Consider the following 24,564-nt stretch of genomic DNA (forward strand, 5'->3'; position numbering starts at 1 on the left):
GTGGTGCATCCTACATATTGTAATTGGCATGCTTCACACGTGATTAAATACACTACATTACTGGAGTGGCAATTGATATACTGACGCATGTCAAACCTTTCCTGTTTAGAAATGGAAAGGATTTTGCATGTTTGATTATGAACACGGCAGTATCTGCATGTGTTATAGCTACACTTATAGGAACCTTGGTATGTTAACCAGGTAGGGGACTGCTTGGTGGAGCTTTGAAAAAAGCTGGGCGACAGTCTAGAACCTAAAGTAGGGGCGCGTCGAGAGGAAAAGTTACATCCCTCAGAGAGAACCATACGAAGTTTTGGGTCCATATGCAGGATAATCAAGTATTTCTTAATAACGTTGATAACCTTGTTATATTCTAGACTGTACGGGGTTACGAAAGATGTGCCCTTACGTTGCCCAGTCCTGCAACCGGAGTTTCTCCGAAACAGTTTGCTGCGTTCCCTCTGTAAAACCCTGTCTGGCCTTCTCAATGGAGAGGTCATCATAGCCTCACTCCTTGAGTCGGGTATATACCAAGTTAAGTTCATTTTCCAGTACACCTGGGTCAGAACAATTTCTGGCTGCTCTAACCATCTCCCCAAACGGAATCGCCCTCAGGGTATGTTTTGGGAGGCAACTAGTGGCCAGTAATAAGGAATTGCCCACACAAGATTTCCTATACGTCCTGGTCATTATTCTCCCCGACTCTTGCAAGCCACTTATAGTTAATTCTAAATAATCAATTGAAGTGGAGTGGTGACACATTGTGAAGGAGAGATTAAGACCATTGTTATTACAAAAGGAAAGAAAATCAGGCAAGGCATCCTGGGGACCTCCCCATATCAGCAGCAGATCATCTATGTACTTACCATACCAATAAATGAAATTCTTAACCTGCTGGGCGGTCTGGACGAGCACAGCTCGTCCAGTACCGCCGGAGGCTGCCGCTCAGGCCCTGCTGGGCCGATTTGGCTGAAATAAAAAGCAGCACACGCAGCCGGCACTTTGCCAGCCGCGTGTGCTGCCTGATCGCCGCCGCTCTGCGGCGATTCGCCGCGAGCAGCGGCGAAAGAGGGCCCCCCTAGCCGCCTGAGCCCTGCGCAGCCGGAACAAAAAGTTCCGGCCAGCGCTAAGGGCTGGATCGGAGGCGGCTGACGTCACGACGTCGGCTGACGTCGATGACGTCACTCCGCTCGTCGCTATGGCGACGATATAAGCAAAACAAGGAAGGCCGCTCATTGCGGCCTTCCTTGTTTATTCTGGGCGCCGGAGGCGATCGGAAGATCGCCTCCGGAGCGCCCTCTAGTGGGCTTTCATGCAGCCAACTTTCAGTTGGCTGCATGAAATAGTTTTTTTTTTATTAAAAAAAAACCCTCCCGCAGCCTGCCTGGCGATCTTAATAGAACGCCAGGCAGGTTAAAGAGAGTCTGAAGCGAGAATAAATCTCGCTTCAGACCTCAGAGTTAGCAGGGGCATGTGTGCCCCTGCTAAACCGCCGCTATCCCGCGGCTTAACGGGGGTCCCTGATCCCCCAAATCCCCTCTGTAATGCGGGGCAGCGCTTCCTGGTTGGGGCAGGGCTAACCGCCGCAGCCCTGCCCCACGCGCGTCTGTCAGCGCGTATATCCGCCTCTCCCCCGCCCCTCTCAGTCTTCCTTCACTGAGAGGGGCGGGGGAGAGGCGGCGATGCGCCGCTGATAGACGCGACTGGAGGCAGGGCTGCAGCCGTTAGCCCTGCCTCCAGGAGCGACCAAGTCTCGCAGTGGGGGGTTTGGGGGTCAAGGGACCCCCGTTTAGCGGCGCTATTGCGGCGGTTTAGCAGGGGCACACGTGCCCCTGCTAACTATGAGCTCTGAAGTGAGATTTATTCTCGCTTCAGAGTGTCTTTAAAGGGGAACTGAAGTGAGAGCTATATGGAGGCTGCCATGTTTATTTCCTTTTAAGCAATACCAGTTGTCTGGCAGCCCTGCTGATCCTCTGCCTCTAATAGAATCAGAATCATTTTTATTCGCCAGGCACAACAGGGTCATGCTCGGAATTGGGTTTGGCACAAGCAATTAACAGAGTAGAGATAAAAAGTGTCGATAGCAGAGTATAGATAACAGGGGTATAAAAGCAGAAAGGCATAAACACAACCAAGGCAATACAAGCAAACAAGAAAAGCAAACAAAAAGCAAACACAAAAACAAGCAAAAAAAAGGGGGGGGGGGGGGGGGGGGGGCGGCAAGGTGCAGTTCGGAAAACAGGGGGGGGGCGGCAAGGTGCAGTTCGGAAAACAGTGGTGGAGGGGATGGAATGACCTACAGGGAGTTCAGGAAGGTGACCGCTGAGGGAAAGAAAGAGTTCCTGTGCCTTGAGGTTTTGGTGGCGATGGACCGAAACCTACGGCCTAACGGAAGTCTGCAGAAGAACCGCTGGCCCGGGTGGGAGGGGTCGCCGGCAATCCTCAGTGCTCTTGTGCGCAGCCTGGAGTTGTGGAGGTGGACAAGCGAAGGGAGAGGTCTGCCGATGATTCTCTCTGCTGATCTAATGACCCTCTGAAGTTTGTATCTGTCTCTGGTGGAGGAGCCAGCGTACCAGACTAATACTATTAGCCATAGCCCCTGAACAAGCATGCAGCAGATCAGGTGTTCCAGACTTTAAAGTCAGATCTGACAAGACTAGCTGCATGCTTGTTTCTGGTGTTATTCAGATACTACTGCAGAGGAATAGACCAGCAGGGCTGCCAGGCAACTGGTATTGATTAAAAGGAAATAAATATGGCAGCCTCTGTATACCTCTTACTTCAGCTCCCCTTTAAAGGGGTTGTCCTCTCCAAAGGTGCAGAGCTCCTCCCACCATCCCATGTACAAATTTGCCAGGAAGGGGGAGAACTTGGCTCACATAGAAGCTCTGCACAGTTGGAGATAGAAAACCCCATCAAACATAAAATAATTGTGGCTCAATAGATGATCCACCGCCAACACGAGGAAGTCCCTAACCATCGGAGAAAAAGAGGCATATCTATCCAAATGAAACTTTAATGATCTGAGGGCGAGTGAGGGATAGAGGAATAGAGCGATGTTACATCCATGGTCACCCAGGTATGGTGATCCTTCCACTCCAGGAGCTCAAAGCTGCTCAAAAGATGCGCCGTGTCTCACAAATAGCCTGGTAGCCTGTGGACTAAGGGCTGGAGACACATATCGACCCACTGACCCAAACGCTCTCCCAAGGAGCCTATGCCCGCAACTATGGGGCGGCCCCTAGGGGGAACATCCGGTTTGTGGACCTTGGGTAGGTGATGCAAGATGGGGATCACCGGTGTCTCCACCATTAGAAAGTTCCTCTCTCTTTAATTAACCAGCTGAGCGGTCTGGACGAGCTCAGCTCGTCCAACACCGCCAGCGGCTGCCGCTCAGGCCCTGCTGGGCCGATTTTAATGAAATAAAAAGCAGCACACGCAGCCGGCACTTTGCCAGCCGCGTGTGCTGCCTGATCGCCGCCGCTCTGCGGCGATTCGCCGCGAGCAGCGGCGAAAGAGGGTCCCCCCAGCCGCCTGAGCCCAGCGTAGCCGGAACAAAAAGTTCTGGCCAGCGCTAAGGGCTGGATCGGAGGCGGCTGACGTCAGGACGTCGGCTGACGTCGATGACGTCACTCCGCTCGTCGCTATGGCGACGATATAAGCAAAACAAGGAAGGCCGCTCATTGCGGCCTTCCTTGTTTATTCTGGGCGCCGGAGGCGATCGGAAGATCGCCTCCGGAGCGCCCTCTAGTGGGCTTTCATGCAGCCAACTTTCAGTTGGCTGCATGAAATAGTTTTTTTTTTATTTAAAAAAAACCCTCCCGCAGCCACCCTGGCGATTTAATCAGAACGCCAGGGTGGTTAAACACACCCAAGGAACAGCCCAAATTTAAGAGCTGTTTGAGCTCTGCCTTGAATCCAGGAGTGGGGTCAACTGTTAGGATTTGATAGGTGTCCCTATCTTGTAACTGTCTTAGAGCCTCATTTCTGTATGCTGTAGCGTTGAGAACAACAACAGACCCTCCTTTATCCGCATTGCGTAATACTACTGACTTTTCGTTTTGGAGGGCTTGCAATGCCTCACGCTCCTCTCTATTGAGATCAGAAGCTTAGCTGATCTAGAGACCGATTAATCTGCATACGTTCATTTTCCACTATATCTTGAAAAGTATCCACTATAGGAGACCTTGCTTGCACGGGATAAAAGTGTGGATTGGAGACAGGCACAGAGCTGCCCCTGGGGTCGGGCTGTCGCTCATACTGGACAACTGTTCCAGGACGAGGACACTAGAGGCCTCCTGAAAAGGTGGAACCTCCCCGGGCCACAGGGGCAGAACAAAGGGGCCCTGCGGCTGTCCCCAAACCCACATCCGCTCCATTTTGTTCCTCCATCTCTAGGAAATGCTTCCTCACCATCAAGTTTCTGACAAATCTATTGATGTCAAGCATGGTGCTAAAAACATCAAAGTGATATGATGGGGAGAAAGAAAGACCCCTCGAGAGTAAGGATAGTTGTGCAGCTGAAAGTTCCATGATAGATACATTTATGACATTAGAATGGCGATCCGCGACCCCTAACTTCCTGTGCTTCCTCCCCCCTCTCCTCCCACGCCTTCTCTTTTGTGTTTCTGTTTGGGACTCTTCCTTTTGGAATTGCGGTAATATTTTGTCTGTACTGGTGGGGTTTCGCTTTGTGTCCGTCCACGCTGGTCCCCCCCTTTTTTGGGGTGCCATCAAAGACTGACCGTACCCTCTCTTCTACCGGATCCGAAGCGTCCGAAAAGGAGCCCGAGCTATCAGCTGAGCTGAAGCTGACCCTCTTCGGAGGTCTCGGTTTGCGTAGAATTGGTCTCGGTGATCTATGGATGGTCTCCCAACGGCCCCATTCATAGACTACGTTATTCTTGTAGTCAGTAGAATCTCTAAGAAATGTAACCCTTTTGTATTCAGATTAAACTCTCCAGCTTGCCGATGTTTTCTTTCATTTTAGAATTAAGGTCATCAAAACAAATCAAAGGAAGAAAGTTTGTTGAGCTCTCTTTTAGTTTCCACTATCTGAACCTCAATATCAGCAAGTTTTTTCTCTTCATAAGAGATAATCAGCTCCATAAGACAAATGGGAACTGATTAGAATAGACAGTAGTAGGTATCTTTTTGATACGGAGCCCTCTCGGTATCATGGAACTTTTACCTGCACAATAGAGATGGCCCGAAGGGTTTGCCGGTGAACGGTTCCCGGCGAACTTCCAGTGGTTCCCGGAGACTGCTCTTACTTAAGGGGTTAAGAAGGCAAATTTCAGTTCCGCTTTAAGCCATAACCATCAAAATTATAGCAAATAAAGGCTTGAAATATCTTTACGTGCAAATGAGTCTATTTCATACAGTTTCACCTTTTAAAGAACACCTGTAACAAAGTTTAACTTACCTGAGGCTTCTACCGGCCTCTTGCAGACGTCCTGTGCCTGCGCCGGGACAGAGCGATCCTCCGGTCCCCTGCTGCATATCACTTTCGTTTTCGGCTACTGAGCCTGAGAGGCCCTAACCACACGCGACCTTGTTTGCGCTCGCATAGTCGGGAGCGTCCTTCACAGGCGCAGTATGAGGTTTACACGTACTAGGCCCGCACAGGACACTACCGGTAATAGAGCGCGAACAAGGACGCGCACGGCCAGGGCCAGTGGCGTAGCTAAGGAACTATGCGCCCTGGTGCAAGTTTTACATGGGGCCCCCCAAGCACTCTATACATAAAAATTAATATGGCGTCCCAAAACCTGCCAAGGACAACCACAGTGTTAGAGATGCAAGAAGGGGATGGGAAACAGTGTGTTAAAGTGAACCTAAAGCCGGTTAAAAAAAATGAGATTAACTCACCTGGGGCTTCCCTCAGCCCCCTGCAGCCAATCGGTGCCCTCGCAGCTCCGGTCCGATGCTTCTGGACCCGCCGGCGACGACTTCCGGTTTGGCCGTTACCGGCCGACAGGCATGGGAACGCGGGTGATTGTTCGCGCTCCCAGCCTGTATATCGCCCCCTATGCTGCTATTGCAACCTCCTGGCCGCAATAGCAGCATATGGGGCGATATACAGGCTGGGAACGCGAACAATCACTCGCGTTCCCATGCCTGTCGGCCGGTGACGGCGAAACCGGAAGTTGTCGCCGGCGGGTCCAGAAGCATCGGACCGGAGCTGCGAGGGCACCAATCGGCTGCAGGGGGCTGAGGGAAGCCCCAGGTGAGTTAATCTCATTTTTTTTTAACCAGCTTTAGGTTAACTTTAAGGATTACTGCTATTCAAAGCATCTATAGAAGTGATCATTACCAGCACAGGACCAATAGAGAGCTAATACTGTGATAAAGGGAGGGCCCCTTCAGGTCCCCTCTAGCCCAAGGGCCCCGATGCGGTTGCTACCTCTGCACCCCCCATTGCTACCTACGCCACTGGGCCACACAGGCACAGTGGCTGTCGACTTGCAAGTCAGCACTAACGAAACTGAGCTGCGGTGGGGTATCCTTGAGAACCAGCACCTGCACAGGGCATCTGCAGAGGGCCAGTAGAAGATCAATGTAAGTTAAAAAAAAACTTTTCAAATTTCCATATGTACATAGCATCTAATAAATGTAAACTACCGAAGACAGAGATAAGCTGCAGCCACAGCACCCGCACAGCTAATAATAATAATAATGCTACTGATGGACCGATCCAAGTTCAGTTCACAGGTCGCTGCATGCCGAGAAATAACCAGAAACTTCCTACAGCAAGATGTGGGCAGTGCCAGCAGCAGGCGGGGATCTGGGCGGGGATAATACTGAGGGTGGGTACGTCTCAGTGAAGAGGTGGGCGGGGTGTGAGGGGAAGACGACACGGACAGCGCTGTGGAGGTAGAGGGTGGAGTAGTGATGTGGGCGGAGCAGTGAGCGCAGCCGGGCCCCTCCCTCTCCCTCCGCACAGACCGCGCATGCGCAGAGCCGCAGACAGGCAGCAGCATGGCCGAGCCGGGCTCCCAGGAGCGCTATGCGCAGTTTGAGGCTCTGCACCGGGGGGCCCTCACCGCCTCCGGTGTGCCCAAGCTGTTCTGGGAGAGTGTGCACCGGAAGCTGGATGGGGAGGTAGGTGGGGTGTCACCAGCATGGAGCCCTCCTATCTGGGGTACAGATCTTACTCATTGCCCAAATGCTGGGGTGGGGGGGAACTGTCACCTGTTCCTCAAAACCTGTGGGACTACAGAGACCAGCATGCATTGCTAGTGGGGGATAAGCTGGGGCTTTTACATCTGTTCCCCAGGGGAGCAACATGTTGGCGATGCTGAGATCTGGCAGATGATTGGACTGTGGGTGGACCAAGTGTGACGTCACTCAACTAAACTTTTACTGCAAACACTTTCATTAATTCTTAATGCACTTATTATAATGGATTTATCTGGCGCTGTCACTTTCTGCAGAGCTTTGCAGAATAAATGGAATAGCCCATGTCACTAATACGTTTTGCGTTTTCTTCACACAAAATGATTGCTAGTGATCAACTCGGGTGATAGTCTAGCACCACACCAGTGCTAGTGTCCCCGAGTTTGAGTGACAACATCATCAGCGATCTGTCATCTTGAGATTTGACCTATCTGCATAGCAACTGTTCTTAAAACTATCACCTAAAATTATCACTAATGATCGTGTCAGGTGATAGTTATTGAAAGTGTGTGTGGCTTTAGCCATTCATAGTGATTACGATTTTTTTTTTTTTTTTTTTATGCGATTCTAATTAAAAAAAAAAAAGTACTGCACGCTGCTACGTTTTTTTTAATCAGAATAAAAAAAATCGGACCATATAAAAAAAATTGGAATCGCATGTAGCGTGCAAGAGGCCTTACTGTCACTCGGTGGGGATCACAATCTGATTTCCCTACCACAGTCTAGATCCAGTTTGTTTTCAACAGAACACTATTTGGCTAATTACAACGCTTTGTGCCTTAGAGGGTGCTGTGATTGGTTTCCTGATGGGTCCCCTAAAGTAGACTAGCACCCGAACGGACACACTAATACCACTGCGACCAGCCGCCGCCTATCGGCGTTGGCTGGTCGTTAAGTGGTTAACTTGGTTGATAGAATCGGCCTTTGAGAGGGCTTCTACTCTCACACAACAAGACTGCCTACTGCCCAAGAAACAGGCCAATAGCGACCAAAATTCCATCAATAAACGTATGCCTATAGTTGTAAATTTTTCAGGACAGGCCAAAGAGTGCAAAAACATCTTTAATAAATATTGGCCTGTCCTGTTGAGCGATCCCATTCTTAAGCAGGCCCTTCCGTCTGCACCCCAGGTAGTTTTTAGAAGGAGCAAGAATATTAGGGGACACATAGCCCCTAGTAGATTGAGCTCCAGGAATCCATCTAGTAAACCTGAGACGCATTTTCTGACACAAGCCAAACCTGGATCCTATCCATGCAGGTCTAAGCGCTGCCTTTGTTGTAAAACGATTGGCAGGGGTACAACGACCTTTAGGACAGGCACTTCAGTAGAGTACAGTATAAAAAGCCATCTCACATGTCAGAGTACACACGTTATATATATGCTCAGTTGCCCATGTAACCTCTTTTATGTAGGCCGTACTACCCAAGAGTTCCACACTAGACTTAACAAACATAGATCCAATATCATGAAAGGGGAACCCAAACATGGGGTATCGAGCCACTTTAATGCAGTTCATAAGAGAGATTTTAACATGTTGGGGGCCACTATCATAGAACAAGTCTGCCATCCAAATAAATATGAGCGATACAGGGTCCTATGCAGACGGGAGTCCTTTTGGATCCTTAAGCTGGGTACCCTCGAACCTGGTGGTCTTAATAAATGTCTAGAAGAAATGGGCCATCTCCAGCCCATAGTGCATTGATCTTTATATACTATTTTCTAATCTGCACCCCTGGACCTTTTCTGTTCCTTCCCCCCCCCCCCCCCCCCCCCCCCCCCCCCCCCCACCCCCCCCCCCCCCCCCCCCTTGGCTAGTTGTGCGCTATCTGTGACACTTAGGGCTGGGATCAGATAGACGCACATCTTAGTTGTGTAGATGGGGTTAGAGCCATATGAAGTGTTGGGTATGATTGAAATGGATAATTTTTAGGTAGAAATGTGTGTGTTTTGTATACATGTGTATCTTTTTAAACATGATGTTACGGCTAGTGGGTCTTGTGTGAGGGCATGGAAGGCCCTCTACGTTTTGCTCCCCTATTTATCTATATAGGAGGAATATGTCTAATATAATATTGTATTTGTCCAGTGTGTCCCCTTAGGAGATATACTGTATAACCTTATTTCCCCAGACCCTTTATTAGGAAGACTACGTCCTTCCCCACTATTATACACACTAGGGTCCCAATCCCCGCCCCACACAGAACCGATTGGCTGATTCTCTATGAGGTCTCTGTATAAAATGAAACTGTCCTGTTAAACATATAAGACTTGAAAAAGCGGAGGCTGATCCTCCGTGAAACGCGTTGTCTGTTTTAAATAAAAACTTTTAGTCCTAATTACCCTCCGGTGGCGGTTTCCTTGCGCCAGACTACCGCAACTTCCAACCCATAGACGCCGCTCGCAGTAGCACTGTGACGCGAGCGTGCGTCCCCGTATCCATAGTTACCACCAGAAAGTGCGCGGGAGAGTGACGCCATTTCCGCCCCATCCGCCCCATCCGACTAGGAGAGCTTGGTCCCCGGCTCGGCAGAGAGGGACAAACGCTGACCGCGGCCTAGTACGCTGTGCTGGCCAAACTGGAACTAGGTGAGACCTGTCCTAGAAGTGTGCTAACTGTTGTTACTCGAAGGCTTAGAGCGCCCCTCCTTTCTTTCTCTTCATTGTTTAGTGGCAATCGGGAGCAGCCCAAGCCGAGAGTGGGTGGCCTGATCGCGCCCGAGGCTATCCACTGCCTCAAGTTCTTCTCTGATGCGCAGTTTGAGGCTCTGCACCGGGGGGCCCTCACCGCCTCCGGTGTGCCCAAGCTGTTCTGGGAGAGTGTGCACCGGAAGCTGGATGGGGAGGTAGGTGGGGTGTCACCAGCATGGAGCCCTCCTATCTGGGGTACAGATCTTACTCATTGCCCAAATGCTGGGGTGGGGGGGAACTGTCACCTGTTCCTCAAAACCTGTGGGACTACAGAGACCAGCATGCATTGCTAGTGGGGGATAAGCTGGGGCTTTTACATCTGTTCCCCAGGGGAGCAACATGTTGGCGATGCTGAGATCTGGCAGATGATTGGACTGTGGGTGGACCAAGTGTGACGTCACTCAACTAAACTTTTACTGCAAACACTTTCATTAATTCTTAATGCACTTATTATAATGGATTTATCTGGCGCTGTCACTTTCTGCAGAGCTCGGGTGATAGTCTAGCACCACACCAGTGCTAGTGTCCCCGAGTTTGAGTGACAACATCATCAGCGATCTGTCATCTTGAGATTTGACCTATCTGCATAGCAACTGTTCTTAAAACTATCACCTAAAATTATCACTAATGATCGTGTCAGGTGATAGTTATTGAAAGTGTGTGTGGCTTTAGCCATTCATAGTGATTACGATTTTTTTTTTTTTTTTTTTATGCGATTCTAATTAAAAAAAAAAAAGTACTGCACGCTGCTACGTTTTTTTTAATCAGAATAAAAAAAATCGGACCATATAAAAAAAATTGGAATCGCATGTAGCGTGCAAGAGGCCTTACTGTCACTCGGTGGGGATCACAATCTGATTTCCCTACCACAGTCTAGATCCAGTTTGTTTTCAACAGAACACTATTTGGCTAATTACAACGCTTTGTGCCTTAGAGGGTGCTGTGATTGGTTTCCTGATGGGTCCCCTAAAGTAGACTAGCACCCGAACGGACACACTAATACCACTGCGACCAGCCGCCGCCTATCGGCGTTGGCTGGTCGTTAAGTGGTTAACCCAGAGTTTCCCACAAGGCTGTGGAGTCGGTACAAAAATCCACCGACTCCGACTCCTCAGTTTAGGATTCCTTGACTCCGACTCCTCTAATTTGCATGTTACAATCTTGTTGATTAAAAGTTTGTAACATGAAATTCATCTCTTAACTGCCAACGCTTAGGAATTTTAAAAGACAACTGAAGTGAGAAGGATATGGAGACTGCCATATTTATTATCTTTAGTCATAGACTAAAACTAGTCCTTGGTAAGAGTACTTGTAAAAGGTATAGACCAGAACAAAGAACATCTATCAGGCCCTAGGCAATGTAACTGTGGGTACATGTAAGAGTGATGTGCAGGTACTCTGCAGGGGAATGAGGAGATTCTTCCTCTATTACACATTCTTCATGCACAATCTGAACAAGGTTTATGGGTGACAGAGAACACCTCTGTGTTCAATGTGCACAGCATTCTCAGTGGATTCCCTGCAGCTCTGTGGGGGAGTGCATATGTAGAGTATAGTACTACTGTGTAACAAAGTAAACCTGAGACAGATGAAATTAAAGTTTTATACAGACCTGGGGCTTCCTCCAGCCGCCTTCAGGATAATCAGTCCCTCGTTGTCCTCCTCCACCACCTGGATCTTCTGCTTTGAGTCCAGGTACTTGAGCCAGTCGGGCGTAGTGCGCATGCACACACTCCGCCGCCAGGAGCGTACTACACCTGTGCAGCACTATTGCGCAGGTGCAGAATGTTCCTGGCTGTGGGAGCGGCATGCGGCCGGACAGCGCTGACTGGCTGAATTACCAGGACTCATGGCAGAAGATCCGGGTGGTGGAGGACAGCGAGGGACTTATTAGCCTGAAGGGGGCTGGAGGAAGCCCCAGGTATGTATAAAACTTTACTTTTCATCCGTCTCAGGTACCCTTTAATTTGTAGTCACCAAACCAAATTTTAACAACATATCAAATTATTTGATTTCATCAGCAAAGGGAGTGCATACATTTGCATAAATCAGCATCAATGCAGAATTATTTCCATCTCATTGACCATCTCTATTAGTGACACGGCTACACATCAGGCTTTATTCTTACAGCATAGATGTTATTTAGTATATATAAGAGATTCCTGTGTACACATCATATATACAGTCACAATCAGATCTGTATATTTGACCTTAAAAATACGGGGACTGCTTTATTGAAGCAGCACAAGTAACTAATTTTGATTGGTTTATTTCATTTTTGTGGACTAAGCACAGCTATTACTGTATATATACATTATTTTTAATGACTATTATCTGAGAAATAGAACATTTTATCATATTTTCTATTTTAATTACAGTTACAAATTCATTAGGAGTCGGAGTCGGTGCATTTTTTCCCGACTCCGACTCCAGGCACCCAAAATTGCCCGACTCCACGACTCCGACTCCACAGCCCTGGTTTAAATTCATTAGGAGTCGGAGTCGGTGCATTTTTTTCCCGACTCTGACTCCAGGCACCCAAAATTGCCCAGACTCCGACTCCACAGCCCTGGTTTCCCAACCCTGTCCTCAAGGCCCACCAACAGTACATGTTTTGCAGAAAACCACAAACATGCACAGGTGAGGTAATTAGTGTCTCAGCAGAGCTGATTAACTTACCTTTGTGTATATCCACAAAACATGCACTGTTGGTGGGCCTTGAGGACAGGGTTGGGGAACACTGCGTTAAACCCTAACGGCAAAATTTCAGCGATCTGTAGTGGGTCCCAAGCCTTAGGCCGCTTTCACATGGAATGCAAAAAATCACAGCCTGTCAGCTGCTCTTGTGCATGGGCTGAATACTTGGTAGCGCCCTTGGGCGATGGAGAGGTAGCAAGCGCACTGAGTCACGTCTAAACACGGCCGCTTGAGAAGATGGCGCAACCACCGGGGCATAAAACCCTGTTAACTTTTCTTATGGTTTATACAGGGCCGGCCCTAGACTTTTTGCCGCCTGAGGCAAATTTTGAAAAAATTACTGCAGCGTGCGCTCCACTGACGTCACTTCCTGCAACGCCGTCCACTTACAATACAGTGGGCGGCGTTGCAGGAAGTGACATCAGTGGAGCGCACGCTGGATCGAGGAAGAGGTGAGTCCTCCCCGCCCACTGCCTCTTACGAGTAGCTCTTCTGATCTATTTAAGGCTGGAGGGGAGCGAAGGACGGGGGACCCAGGCGAGGGGGGGAGCGGGGACCCAGGTGACCCCGCCGCTAGGCCCAATACTCCCGTCCTGCCTGCTACCCCTCCAGCTCGGCGGCCGGCTCCCCGCACCCACCGACGGGCGGATGCCGCCCCTAGAAATGTGCCGCCTGAGGCAAAAGTTTCACCCCGCCTCGTGAGCGGGCCAGCCCTGGGTTTATATATTGCAGAGCATGAGGGGATTTAGGCTGGTTGGTGACTTTGTAATAATAATATATATGCCCTCTAGCAGGGCACCTGCCGTCAGAACACAGACACGCCGTCATCGCTGTGGCCGGAATGTCGTGTCTTGTGCAGTAATGAAATCTCTAGCGTTGAAGGAATTACCGTATTTTTCTGAAAATAGAAGATGCAGTTTCTCTCCCCCCTAAGTGGGAAGAAAAGTCTCTGGGCCAAATGCAATTCACTTTTCCTCCAAGTTGGTATTTTTAAAGGGAACCTTAACTAAAAAAATGAGTTTGACTTACCTGGTGCATCTAGCAGCCCCCTGCAGCCATCCTGTGCCCTCACAGTCACTTATGGCTCCTCCGGTCCCCTGCCGCCAGCTAGTTTCGTTTTTACCGACTCTGAGTCGGACGGCCGGCATGCGTACCTTTGCGCGCATTCCCGCTGGTGCAGGAAGCTATTGGGGACATTAACAAGTACGTTTTTACGCGTTGCAGGTGCAATGCGTAAAAATGTACGCGTTGATGTCCGCGATAGCTTCCTGCACCAGCGGGAATGCGCGCAAAGGTACGCATTCCGGCCGTCCGACTCAGAGTCGGCAAAAACGAAACTAGCTGGCGGCAGGGGACCGGAGGAGCCATGAGTGACTGTGAGGGCACAGGATGGCTGCTAGATGCACCAGGTAAGTCAAACTCATTTTTTTCTAGAGTTAAGGTTTCCTACTTGTCAATAAAATGCCTTTTAAAGCAGTAGGATTAGCCATACTATGCCCGGGGGGGAAAAAACACATAAGTAGATAAATACTTGATCTACTTACATAACACCTGTATTGTACTGTCCACATTTTGATTTCAGTAAATTTTATATAGTAAATGGAGAGAATTCTGTTCCTGGTGGGAATCATGTCTTTTGCCCACAGTTTGAGGCTAAATACTGGTGTAATATCAGAATCGTTTATTTTCACCAAGCATAACAGGGTTATGCCCGGAATTGGGTTTGGCACAATACATATTTAAAAAAAAAAAAAAAAAAAAGACATACGTAAAGGGTTCACAGCAATCAGGAACATCAAGCAGAGGAACAACAATAACCATTTATAGTGTTCGTTCATGACAGATCATCCTGTAGTTCCTGTCCGCCCACAGATCCTGTCTTAGGTAGAGTTTGTCGGACTTGAGGGATGGACAGATCGATTCGGCAGTGTCACAGCTCAGATTGTGTTCCTTGATAGGGTTGTAGTGCTGGTGGGAGTATTTGGAGGGAGTTTAGGAGGCTGAAAGCCGAGGGGAAGAATGCATTCATGTGCCTCACAGTCCTTGTTGAGATGGCCCGAAGCCTCCTGCCCAATGGTAGCAGATTAAAATAGCGGTTTCCTGGGTGGGAACGGTCGTTTGCGATTCTCAGTGCCCTAGATTGCAGCCTTGTATTGTGTAGATGGGCAAGTGAGGGGAGGGGTCTCCCAATAATCCTCTCTGCCTTCTTGATGACCCCCTGTAGTTTGCACTTGTCGTTGGCGCCGTTATGCCAGACCAAGATGGAAGAGCAGAGAATGGATTCAATGGTGGCGGTGTAGAAGCTTGTTAGGACCTCCCTGGGCCATGCCGAATTTCCGCAGTTGGCGTAGGAAGTAGAGTCTGCTGGGCTTTCCGCTGGATATTAGTGATGTTGTCTCTCCAGCTGAGAGACATAATTTCCCATAACTTTTGTTTCTTTTCTCCTCTAATCGCTGAGTCACCTTAGCCTTGCTTGTAAACACAAGTGAGCAGAGGATCGTGTTTCAGCTAGGCAGGGAAATTAAGGGAACAAGAGGAATACATTATAGATAAAAAGAACCCCCCCAGCATGCAACTGAATGGCAATGGCTATTAACCAGCTGAGCGGTCTGGACGAGCTCAGCTCGTCCAACACCGCCAGCGGCTGCCGCTCAGGCCCTGCTGGGCCGATTTTGATGAAATAAAAAGCAGCACACGCAGCCGGCACTTTGCCAGCCGCGTGTGCTGCCTGATCGCCGCCGCTCTGCGGCGATTCGCCGCGAGCAGCGGCGAAAGAGGGCCCCCCTAGCCGCCTGAGCCCAGCGTAGCCGGAACAAAAAGTTCCGGCCAGCGCTAAGGGCTGGATCGGAGGCGGCTGACGTCAGGACGTCGGCTGACGTCGATGACGTCACTCCGCTCGTCGCTATGGCGACGATATAAGCGAAACAAGGAAGGCCGCTCATTGCGGCCTTCCTTGTTTATTCTGGGCGCCGGAGGCGATCGGAAGATCGCCTCCGGAGCGCCCTCTAGTGGGCTTTCATGCAGCCAACTTTCAGTTGGCTGCATGAAATAGTTTTTTTTTTATTTAAAAAAAACCCTCCCGCAGCCACCCTGGCGATTTAATCAGAACGCCAGGGTGGTTAAAGGGCCAGTGCTCCTAAGGTATGTGAAAACTCCAAACCATAACAGCAGAAAAAGTTTTGAATGCAGGATTAGCATCTTTATCACTTAACACACTCAGACCAGTTGCTGTTGAAATTTGATTTTTATGGTGACAATCCCACTTTAAGCCACCAAAAAGCAAGGAAATACTCAAAATAATTTTGATAGTACTTTTTCAACTACTTTTTGGTACTTTTTTTTTTTTTTTTTTTTTTTGTAGTTGAAAAGTGCTGAAAAGTTATTTTACATTGAAAATGAAAAGATATCTCCTAGGAGAAAACTCAGGTGAAAAAGTAAATTGCATATGGTCCCCTGCATCTTATATGCCAAATACAGGGAGTCCCCGACTTACTAACTCTCGCTGGTACAAACCGTCGACCCGCAGCGATGTCGGAGAGTCCCTGCATAGTCCCCATGTGTTCTCCGCTCCCTCTTGTGTCCAGGTGCTCCCTGCCTCAGCTTATTACACTCACTCTGTCCATCTCTGATGGAGCAGAACTGTCTCTGCAGACTTTGCCAGCATGACTACAATACACAGCACTTAGGGAGAGGTAGAGGGTGGGGGCTGGGCACTGTACACAAGAGCCTGCTGCCTACTAAATAGGCACTGTCTACAAATCTTTGTCCACAAAACTTTGTCTGATTCCTTATTAGTGGTTGAGCAGATGCAGCCATTAGAACAATTGTGCACAATTTTCTCGCTCTGTGCCCTTAGTTGTCGGTCTCTCAGGACAGGGAAAAGAAGCTTCTCCCCCCACGGGGACCCCTGCGGTTTCTGGGCCCCCCCCCCCCCTGCGGCTCTATCCCTTTATTAAACATAGTGGATAGTGTACAGTGTCTGTGTGTGATTTCGTGTGTATGCGTGCTTGTGTAATGTGCATATTTGTGTGTCTTTGTGTAGTGTGCATATTTGTGTGTCTTTGTGTAGTGTGTGCTTGTGTAATGTGCATATTTGTGTGTCTTTGTGTAGTGTGTGGTTGTGTAATGTGCATATTTGTGTGTCTTTGTGTAGTGTGTGCTTGTGTAATGTGCATATTTGTGTGACTTTGTGTAGTGTGTGCTTGTGTAATGTGCATATTTGTGTGTGTATGCGTGCTTGTGTAATGTGCATATTTGTGTGACTTTGTGTAGTGTGTGGTTGTGTAATGTGCATATTTGTGCCTCTTTGTGTAGTGTATGTGTGATTTTGTGTGTTTTTTATTTTTGCACATAAGCATGTTTAAGGTAAATAGTGCACTTTCCATAGAAACAATAGTTGCATGAACTCACGCATGTATTCATTAAATGTCCTGCCAAGCCCTGGCATGTCAACACGGGCCCTCACCCCTGGCAGATGTTCCTCCACTAGTCTCCACCCAGGCCTTCCGAGAGGTTGGCATATGTACATTGTATTTATACAAACTGTAGTTTTCAGCCAACACCTACCCTTGGTTTCTTAAAGTGGAGCTTTAACCTCAGATTGAACTTCATCCCAGTCAGCAGCTGATACCCCCTTTCCTACGAGAAATCTTTACCTTTTCTCAAATAGATCATCAGGGGGGAAGTCTGTATGGCTGATATTCTGGTAAAACCCCTCCCACAGTTTGATGTTGTCATGACTAAGGTCCTGACAGTTTGCTTTCTGTGAACCTCGTTGCATTGTGGGAAATAACGGCTGTTTCCAACTGTCAAGCAAGCAGCATCTCCTTCTATGCATAGAACTCTCAGTAATGAAAATTCCGCATAGATCACCTGGCAGAACTAAAGATGTCACCACCAGTGATACATTTCAGAATGTAAATCATGGAGAGGAAATATTTTACAATGGCCAAACACTGACTATATAATCTGTAAATGAATACAGGGCTGTGGAGTCGGAGTCGGGGCAATTTTGGGTGCCTGGAGTCGCGAAAAAATGCACCAAATGAATTTAAACTGTAATTAAAATAGAAAATATGATAAAATGTTCTATTTCTCAGATAATAGTCATCATAAATAATTTATATATACAGTAATAGCTGTGCTTAGTCCACAATAATGAAATAAATCAATCAAAATTAGTTACTTGTGCTGCTTCAATAAAGCAGTCCCCGTATTTTTAAAGTCAGATATACACATCTGATTGTGACTGTACAGTATATGTAATGTGTACACAGGAATCTCTTATATACCATATATACTCGCAAGCAAGCCGACCCGCATATAAGCCAACCCCCCAACTTTTACCTGAAACACCAGGATAAAATGATTGACCCTCATATAATCCAGGGGTAGGAAATGCTGGCTGCGTGATAGTATAGCTAGTATAGTGCCCAGTATAGCTAGTATAGTGCCCAGTATGGGTAGGTAGTGCCCCAGTAAAGCTAGTATAGTGCCCCAGTATAGGTGCCCAGTATAGCGCCCCAGTATGGGTAAGTAGTATGCAGGAAACACTTTGCGTATCACGGTGGCATAGTCATGTGACATCATGCCCTGCTGGTGTTTACTTTTGGTCAGGCACACCTGTAGTGAGAGGGATAGGGAGGCTGCCATATTTATTCGCTTTTAAAGCAAACCTGAACTCGGAATTTCTCTGCTCTAAAAGATAAGCAACAGCAAAATAACCTTTAATGCTGGATACACACGGTGCGTTCACGCACTCGATGCGCCGCTCGATTCCCGCCACTCGATTATTTCTGATCGTTTCCGAGTGCATTTCGATGATTGTTAGATTCTCATGTAAAGTATGCCAAATCGACCTTACAATCCATCGAAACGCGAATCCGACATGTCGGAAATAATCGAGTGGATGGGAATCGAGCGGCGCATCGAGTGCGGGAACGCACCGTGTGTATCCAGCATAAAGTGTAACTGAACTCTTGCACAGGACAGAAAGAAAGCATAGAGAAATGCAGCCTGTATGTATTTAGAGAGATTAGCCTGTCTAATTCCCCCTCATTTGTGTCGAATCATAAATTGTAATTTGATCTCCCCCGTGTCACATGACTGCCACGGCAGAGATGGCAGATAAGCCCATTTGAAAGCACAGAAAGTTAAAGAGACTCTGAAGTCTGAATTTTTTTTCCTGTTTTTTTTTTAAATTTAATCTTGTTCAGCATTATATCCTAAGTGGAATCGCTGAAATCCCGCTGCAAAACAAGTGTTTTTTACTAGAGAAATAGACCTGCAAAGTTCCTGGGCTCTGCGGACCCTATTTCCGCATAGAGGCAGAGCTTTACACTGTAGCTCTCCCTCTACTTGCGTCAATCTCCAGCAGATCTCCGCCTGCCCCTCTCAGTTTTCTTTCACTAAGGGCCGTTTCCACTAGCGCGGAAACCTGGCCGAATCCGCAGAGTTTCCCAGCAGGCAAATCGCATGGGGAAACTCTGCCATAGGGAAGAATAGTGCCGCCGGCCGAATCTCTTGCGCTAGCGATTCGGCCGGCATCTCCATCCGAAATGGTGCTGGAGGCTGCGAATCCCATAGCCGTGCATGGCACGGCTGATGGTATTCATCTGCGTCCCCGCAGACCCGGAAGTGCCGCCACGCGTCTTGCAGAGGCATGCGGCACAAGTGGAAACGGGCCCTCAGAGGGGAGGGGAGGAGGCGGAGATGGGCGGAGAGGCAGAGCTACAGTGCAAAGCTCTGCCTCTCCAGGGCAGCACAATCTGCAACCTGCAAAGTCGTGGAACTTTGCAGGTCTATTTCTGTAGTAAAAACACTTGTTTTGCCGCAGGATTGCGCCGATTTCACTTAGGATATAATGCTGAACAAGTTAAACAAAAAGAAAAAAATGAGATTTCAGGGTCTCTGTAACAATATGTCTGCTTCCATGAATCAGGAAGTAGAAACTGTGCAGATTTATTTAAGGATTTGTATGGGCTGTAACAAATACATGTTTTTTTGTTTTAAAGGTTATGTTGATGTGTGTCATTTAGAGCAGAGAGAGGTTCTGAGTTCAGGTCTGCTTTAAAGTGATCCAGAGCCACAAAATCAGATACTTACGTAAAGAGAGGGAAGCCTCTGGATCCTATTGAGGCTCCCCTCGCTGCTGAGTGTGCACCCCCCCGGAAGATTAGCGAGGCATTGTCGCCAATCACATCGGGGGTGTGCAGCTTCTCTTCCTGGAGCAAGTGCATGCAATAGCCCACTGAGCCTGTCCGCACATGCGCAGCAGCTGCCAGCTCCGTACTAGTGCGCATGCGTGGGCGGGATTATGCGCACTTGATCCAGGAAGAGGAGCTGCGCACCCCCGATGCAAGCTCAGCAACGGGGGGGGGGGGGGGGGGGGGGGGGGTTGGGGGGGTTTGCGACAACCGAGGGAAGCCTTGTTAGGACGCATCCCTCTCTAAATAGCAAGTGTCAAATTTTGAACCCGAGCTAAAAACATGTCTTTGTTACAGCTGATAGAAATCCTGCAATTAATCTGCAGTGTGTCTGCTTCCTGCTTTCATGGAAGCAGACATAGGGTAAACATCCTGTGTTTACAAATGAGCTGTTCTGCCAAGGCACCCAGCTGACACAGCTAAGAGATCAAATTACAACGTGTGATTAGTCACAGATGAGGGGGAATTAGTCAGGCTAACCTCTCTAAATACATACAGGGTGCATTTCTCTAGGTTTTCCTTCTGTCCTGTGCAAGAGTTCAAGTCCACTTTAAACTACACACCTTTAAAGCGGTATTGTCACCATAAAAATCAAATTTCAACAGCAACTGGTCTGAGTGTATTAAGTGATAAAGATTCAAAACTTACAAAACTTTTTCTGCTGTTATGGTTTGTAGTTACATACTTTAGGAGCACTGGCCCCAGTGCCAAACCGTGCCAAAGAGTTGAATGCTGGGAGTTCTTTTTATCTATAATATATTCCTCCTCTTCCATTTATTTCCCTGCCTAGCTTTCTTATCTGAAACACCCTCTGAATGCTTGTGTTTACAAGCAAGGCTGAGGTGACTAAGCGATTGGAGGATAAGACAGTGCAGTTAGTATACACCTCAGTGGGAGTGTCTGAAGACTCTGGGAAGAGGGCAGCTAATGAATACACAATGAGCAAGAGAAGGGAGGGGGGAAAACAAAAGTCAGGGAGCATATGATGTCAGCATTAGCTTGGCAAGATGGCCACTGCCTAGAATAGGATTTTCGGCTTTAAAAAAATTCACAGGAATCATTACGTGGATAGCACAATACATCTGTTATGTAAGTAGAAGTAGTATTTATCTACTTATATATGTGTTTTTTATTTCTAGGTTAGCATGGGTGTCACTTGTTCTTTAAACTTTTATCTACACACATTGCCTAGCTGTCCTGCTGATCCTCTGCCTCTAATATATTTAGACATAGACCTTGAACAAGCATGCAGATCAGGTGCTCTGACTGAAGTGTGACTGGATTAGCTGCATGCTTGTTTCAGGTGTGCATCTATGCATTTTTAAAATAAAAAGATGGTTTTTATGAGACTTCAGAGTCTGTTTAACATTAAATGTATTAGCAAATGGCTGTGTTAGTGCCGACTGGTTCAGCATCGACCAGCATCTCTTACCGCCTCCCTCCCCCCGCAGCTGTTGCCCACAGCATGCGGTGTGTGTAGCCCTCTTCCTCTGGTTGTAACTCCTCATAGAGCGACACAAAGTGGCTCGCCTGCACGTGCGCTGCCCTATGTTAGTAAATAGTGGAGATGGTCGGTGAGATGGTAATACAGTATAATCTCGCTATAATAAACTCTGATAAAGTAAATATTTGGGTGTAGTAAACTACCTCTTCAGGTCCTGGACAATTTCCATTATAAGTCTATAGTAGCAACATCTGGTATAGTAAACCTGTTTTTTTGCACCTAAGTTACTCTGACTCTGGGTATAGTAAACAGTGGGCGGAGCATGTGTCATATGTCAGTGTGACACCCATGGTCGGCTGCTCTCTTCAGGCTGGTGCTGCAAGTCCCACCCACGGAGGTATTGGAGCCACACACAGGAAGTGAGTAGCTGCCTCTATTCAGTGACGGCTGCAATTTTTAAGGAGCCCTGGAAACTGTACTAGTGATATGTCCAGCCTATGCAGCCCTAAGGTATACTTAAAGAGAAACCGTAACCAAGGATTGAACTTCATCCCAATCAGTAGCTGATACCCCCTTTTACATGAAATATTTTCCTTTTCTCAAATGGATCATCAGGGGGCTCAGTATGGCTGATATTGTGGTGAAACCCCTCCCACAGTGTGATGTCAGGACCATGGTCCTGACATCACACTGTGGGAGCCTTGTTGCATTGTGGGAAATAACAGCTGTTTCCAACTGCCAAAAAAGCAAGCAGCATCTCCTTCCACTGGCATCACCTGCCAGCAATAAAGATGTCGCCATGTGATAAATGTCAGAATGTAAATCAAGGAGAGTAAAGATTATACAATGGGCAAATACTGACTAAATCATTTATACATCATTGTAAAAATTAAGCACTTTTCTCATTACGTTGTTTTCACTGGAGTTCCTCTTTAACCTTGTAGTCCACCAAATGCGCAAGTTCGTGTACTGTTCCTGCAGCAGAAAATGTACCAGGTCATGCTGGGCCACTTCTAGGACAATTTCTGATCTAGTAAACCTTTTTTCCTTGTCCCTTGGGAGTTTACTGTAACGATGCTGGCTTGCAATCAGGTTTAATGCAAACTGCATTTAATTGGCCTGATTATAAGCTGCATATAATTTGCATTAAAGAGACACTGAAGCGAAAAAAAAATATGATATAATGAATTGGTTGTGTAGTACGGATAATTACTAGTACATTAGTAGCAAAGAAAATATTCGCATATTTTTATTTTATATAGAGTTTTTTTTTAATAACATTGCATCATTCTCTGATATTTGCAGTTTACACACTACTACGCAATCTAAATGTTTTGACAGAGCAGGCCAATGAACTTTTGAACTGTTCACTGGAGAGAAAAAGAAAATACAGTGACTGACACTTGAGATAACAAGCTTCAGGCCTCTTTCACATTAGCCAACGCGTACAGGAGGCATTTCCTGCATGTGTTGACTAGCCTGCGGTGTTGTCGAGAATATGCAGTGCAATGCTGAGTAGCGGCAGTAGTAATTAATGAACCCGACGGGAAACGCTGATTCCCAACGATAAAATGCCCTCGGGTGCGTCGTACCGCAACGCATCGCAACGCAACGTCGGGTGTGAAAGGTAAAATGAAAGTCTATAAACTTAAATTTTACCTTGGTCAACGCAAAGTTTCGACTTTGCGTTGAACCGCTGCAAAAGGGCTCTAGTGTGAAAGAGCCCTCAGAAGTCAGAGCTCTCTGCGACTTTGAAATTCGTGGAGCTCAGTGGCTCTTTTGCATAGATCACTCCAAGTTTCTTAACTCTTCCTGTACTGGAAACAATATTAGACTTGTGTCTCTGCTCCTGTTTTATTTCTTAGCTGTACTACACTTTTTCTTTCACTTCAGTGTCTCTTTAAAGAGAATCTGTATTGTTAAAATCGCTCAAAAGTAAACATACCAGTGCGTTAGGGGACATCTCCTATTACCCTCTGACACAATTTCGCCGCTCCCCGCCGCATTAAAAGTGGTTAAAAACAGTTTTAAAAAGTTTGTCTATAAACAAACAAAATGGCCACCAAAACAGGAAGTAGGTTGATGTACAGTATGTCCACACATAGAAAATACATCCATACACGATCAGGCTGTATACAGCTTTCCTTTTGAATCTCAATAGATCATTTGTGTGTTTCTTTCCCCCTGCATCTCTCATGCACTGAAGTTTCAGGCTGCTTGTTTCTTCCTGCAAACAGCTTTGCCGTTGTCTGTAATTCTTCAGTATGTGAAAGCCCTGCCAGCTCAGAGGACGATTTATCCAGCTTGTAAAAGATAAGCGAGAAGCTGCTCTAATCTAAATAATACACAGGCAGTGTGCATAGAGGGGCCTGGAGGGGGGAGTGCATAGCAGAACCACAACACTGAAGAACTTGGCAGCCTTCCAGACACAGGCTGACAAGTCTGACAGGGGAAAGATACATTGATTTATTACAGAGACTGTGATAGTACAAAGTGCTGCAGTTAGCCAGAACACATTAGAATAGCTTTTGGAACTTGTAGGATGATAAAAAACAGGATGCAATTTTTGTTACGGAGTCTCTTTAAATCTGCATGCACTTCAGAATTATTAGCCTCTCTCTGTTCCTAAGTAGAAGAATTTGAAGCGATATTAAATGACAAAATAAGTTTGATATCTTTTCTAGTTTCATTTAATGCAGTAAAATGGCTATAGTTGTTATTAATCCTGTTATCTCTCTGCCTCTTAGGTCTTTGATGCCGGAGAGATGTTCGGCATAATGCAGGTGGAGGAAGTGGAAGAGGAAGAGGAGGAGGAAGGAAGCATGGAGATTGAAAGGGAGCAGAAGAAGAGGCTGAACCCGGGCATGGATCCCTCCTACAAAGTGATTGTCACCAATGAGGACGGCTTAAAGGCTTCAGATCCCAACAAGTACGTTATCGATTAGACTGAAATTGAATTGGTAGATTGTAAGCTCCTCAGGGCAGGGCTCTCTGCCCTACTTTATTCTGTAATTATCAAATGCTTTGTTGGATGATAGTAAAACTGGATATAGTAAACTAAATGGCCAGGTCTCGGCTAAGTACCATTATAAGTATATGGGCGTAACGCCTGTTATAGTAAACCCTGATATAATAGAACGTCTGTTATAGTAAACCTATTTTTGGCATCTGTGGCATTCTGTATCTGGCTATAGTGGAAAGTGGGCCGGCACAGGTGTCATACGTCAGTCAGAGACCCATGAGCTGTGGTTGGTGGATAGACTGGCAGCCGCTTGTAGCCTCGTTGCTATCTCCACACTACTCTAGGCTGTGGATTACCTAAAAGCACCAGCTGGTGAGACCTATGCTTC

The 24,564-nt window shown here is 47.3% G+C and overlaps 2 protein-coding genes across 2 annotated transcripts in view; one reads left to right on the plus strand and one right to left on the minus strand.

Moving 5' to 3' along the window:
• LOC137564370 (polymeric immunoglobulin receptor-like) overlaps nucleotides 1-6,733 on the minus strand; it is a 50,960-nt gene extending 44,227 nt beyond the window's left edge. The window contains exon 1 of the mRNA XM_068278156.1: nucleotides 6,625-6,733. The gene's annotated coding sequence lies outside the window, so the exon portion shown is untranslated. The remainder of the gene's footprint in view (nucleotides 1-6,624) is intronic.
• Nucleotides 6,734-6,958: 225 nt separating this feature from the next.
• TTLL12 (tubulin tyrosine ligase like 12) overlaps nucleotides 6,959-24,564 on the plus strand; it is a 52,974-nt gene continuing 35,368 nt past the window's right edge. The window contains exons 1-2 of the mRNA XM_068278158.1: nucleotides 6,959-7,104; nucleotides 23,962-24,143. Coding sequence (XP_068134259.1) covers nucleotides 6,982-7,104; nucleotides 23,962-24,143 — 305 coding nt within the window. The 5' untranslated portion in view covers nucleotides 6,959-6,981. The remainder of the gene's footprint in view (nucleotides 7,105-23,961; nucleotides 24,144-24,564) is intronic.

Source organism: Hyperolius riggenbachi, chromosome 3 (assembly GCF_040937935.1).
Source record: "Hyperolius riggenbachi isolate aHypRig1 chromosome 3, aHypRig1.pri, whole genome shotgun sequence".
Lineage (NCBI taxonomy): Eukaryota > Metazoa > Chordata > Amphibia > Anura > Hyperoliidae > Hyperolius > Hyperolius riggenbachi.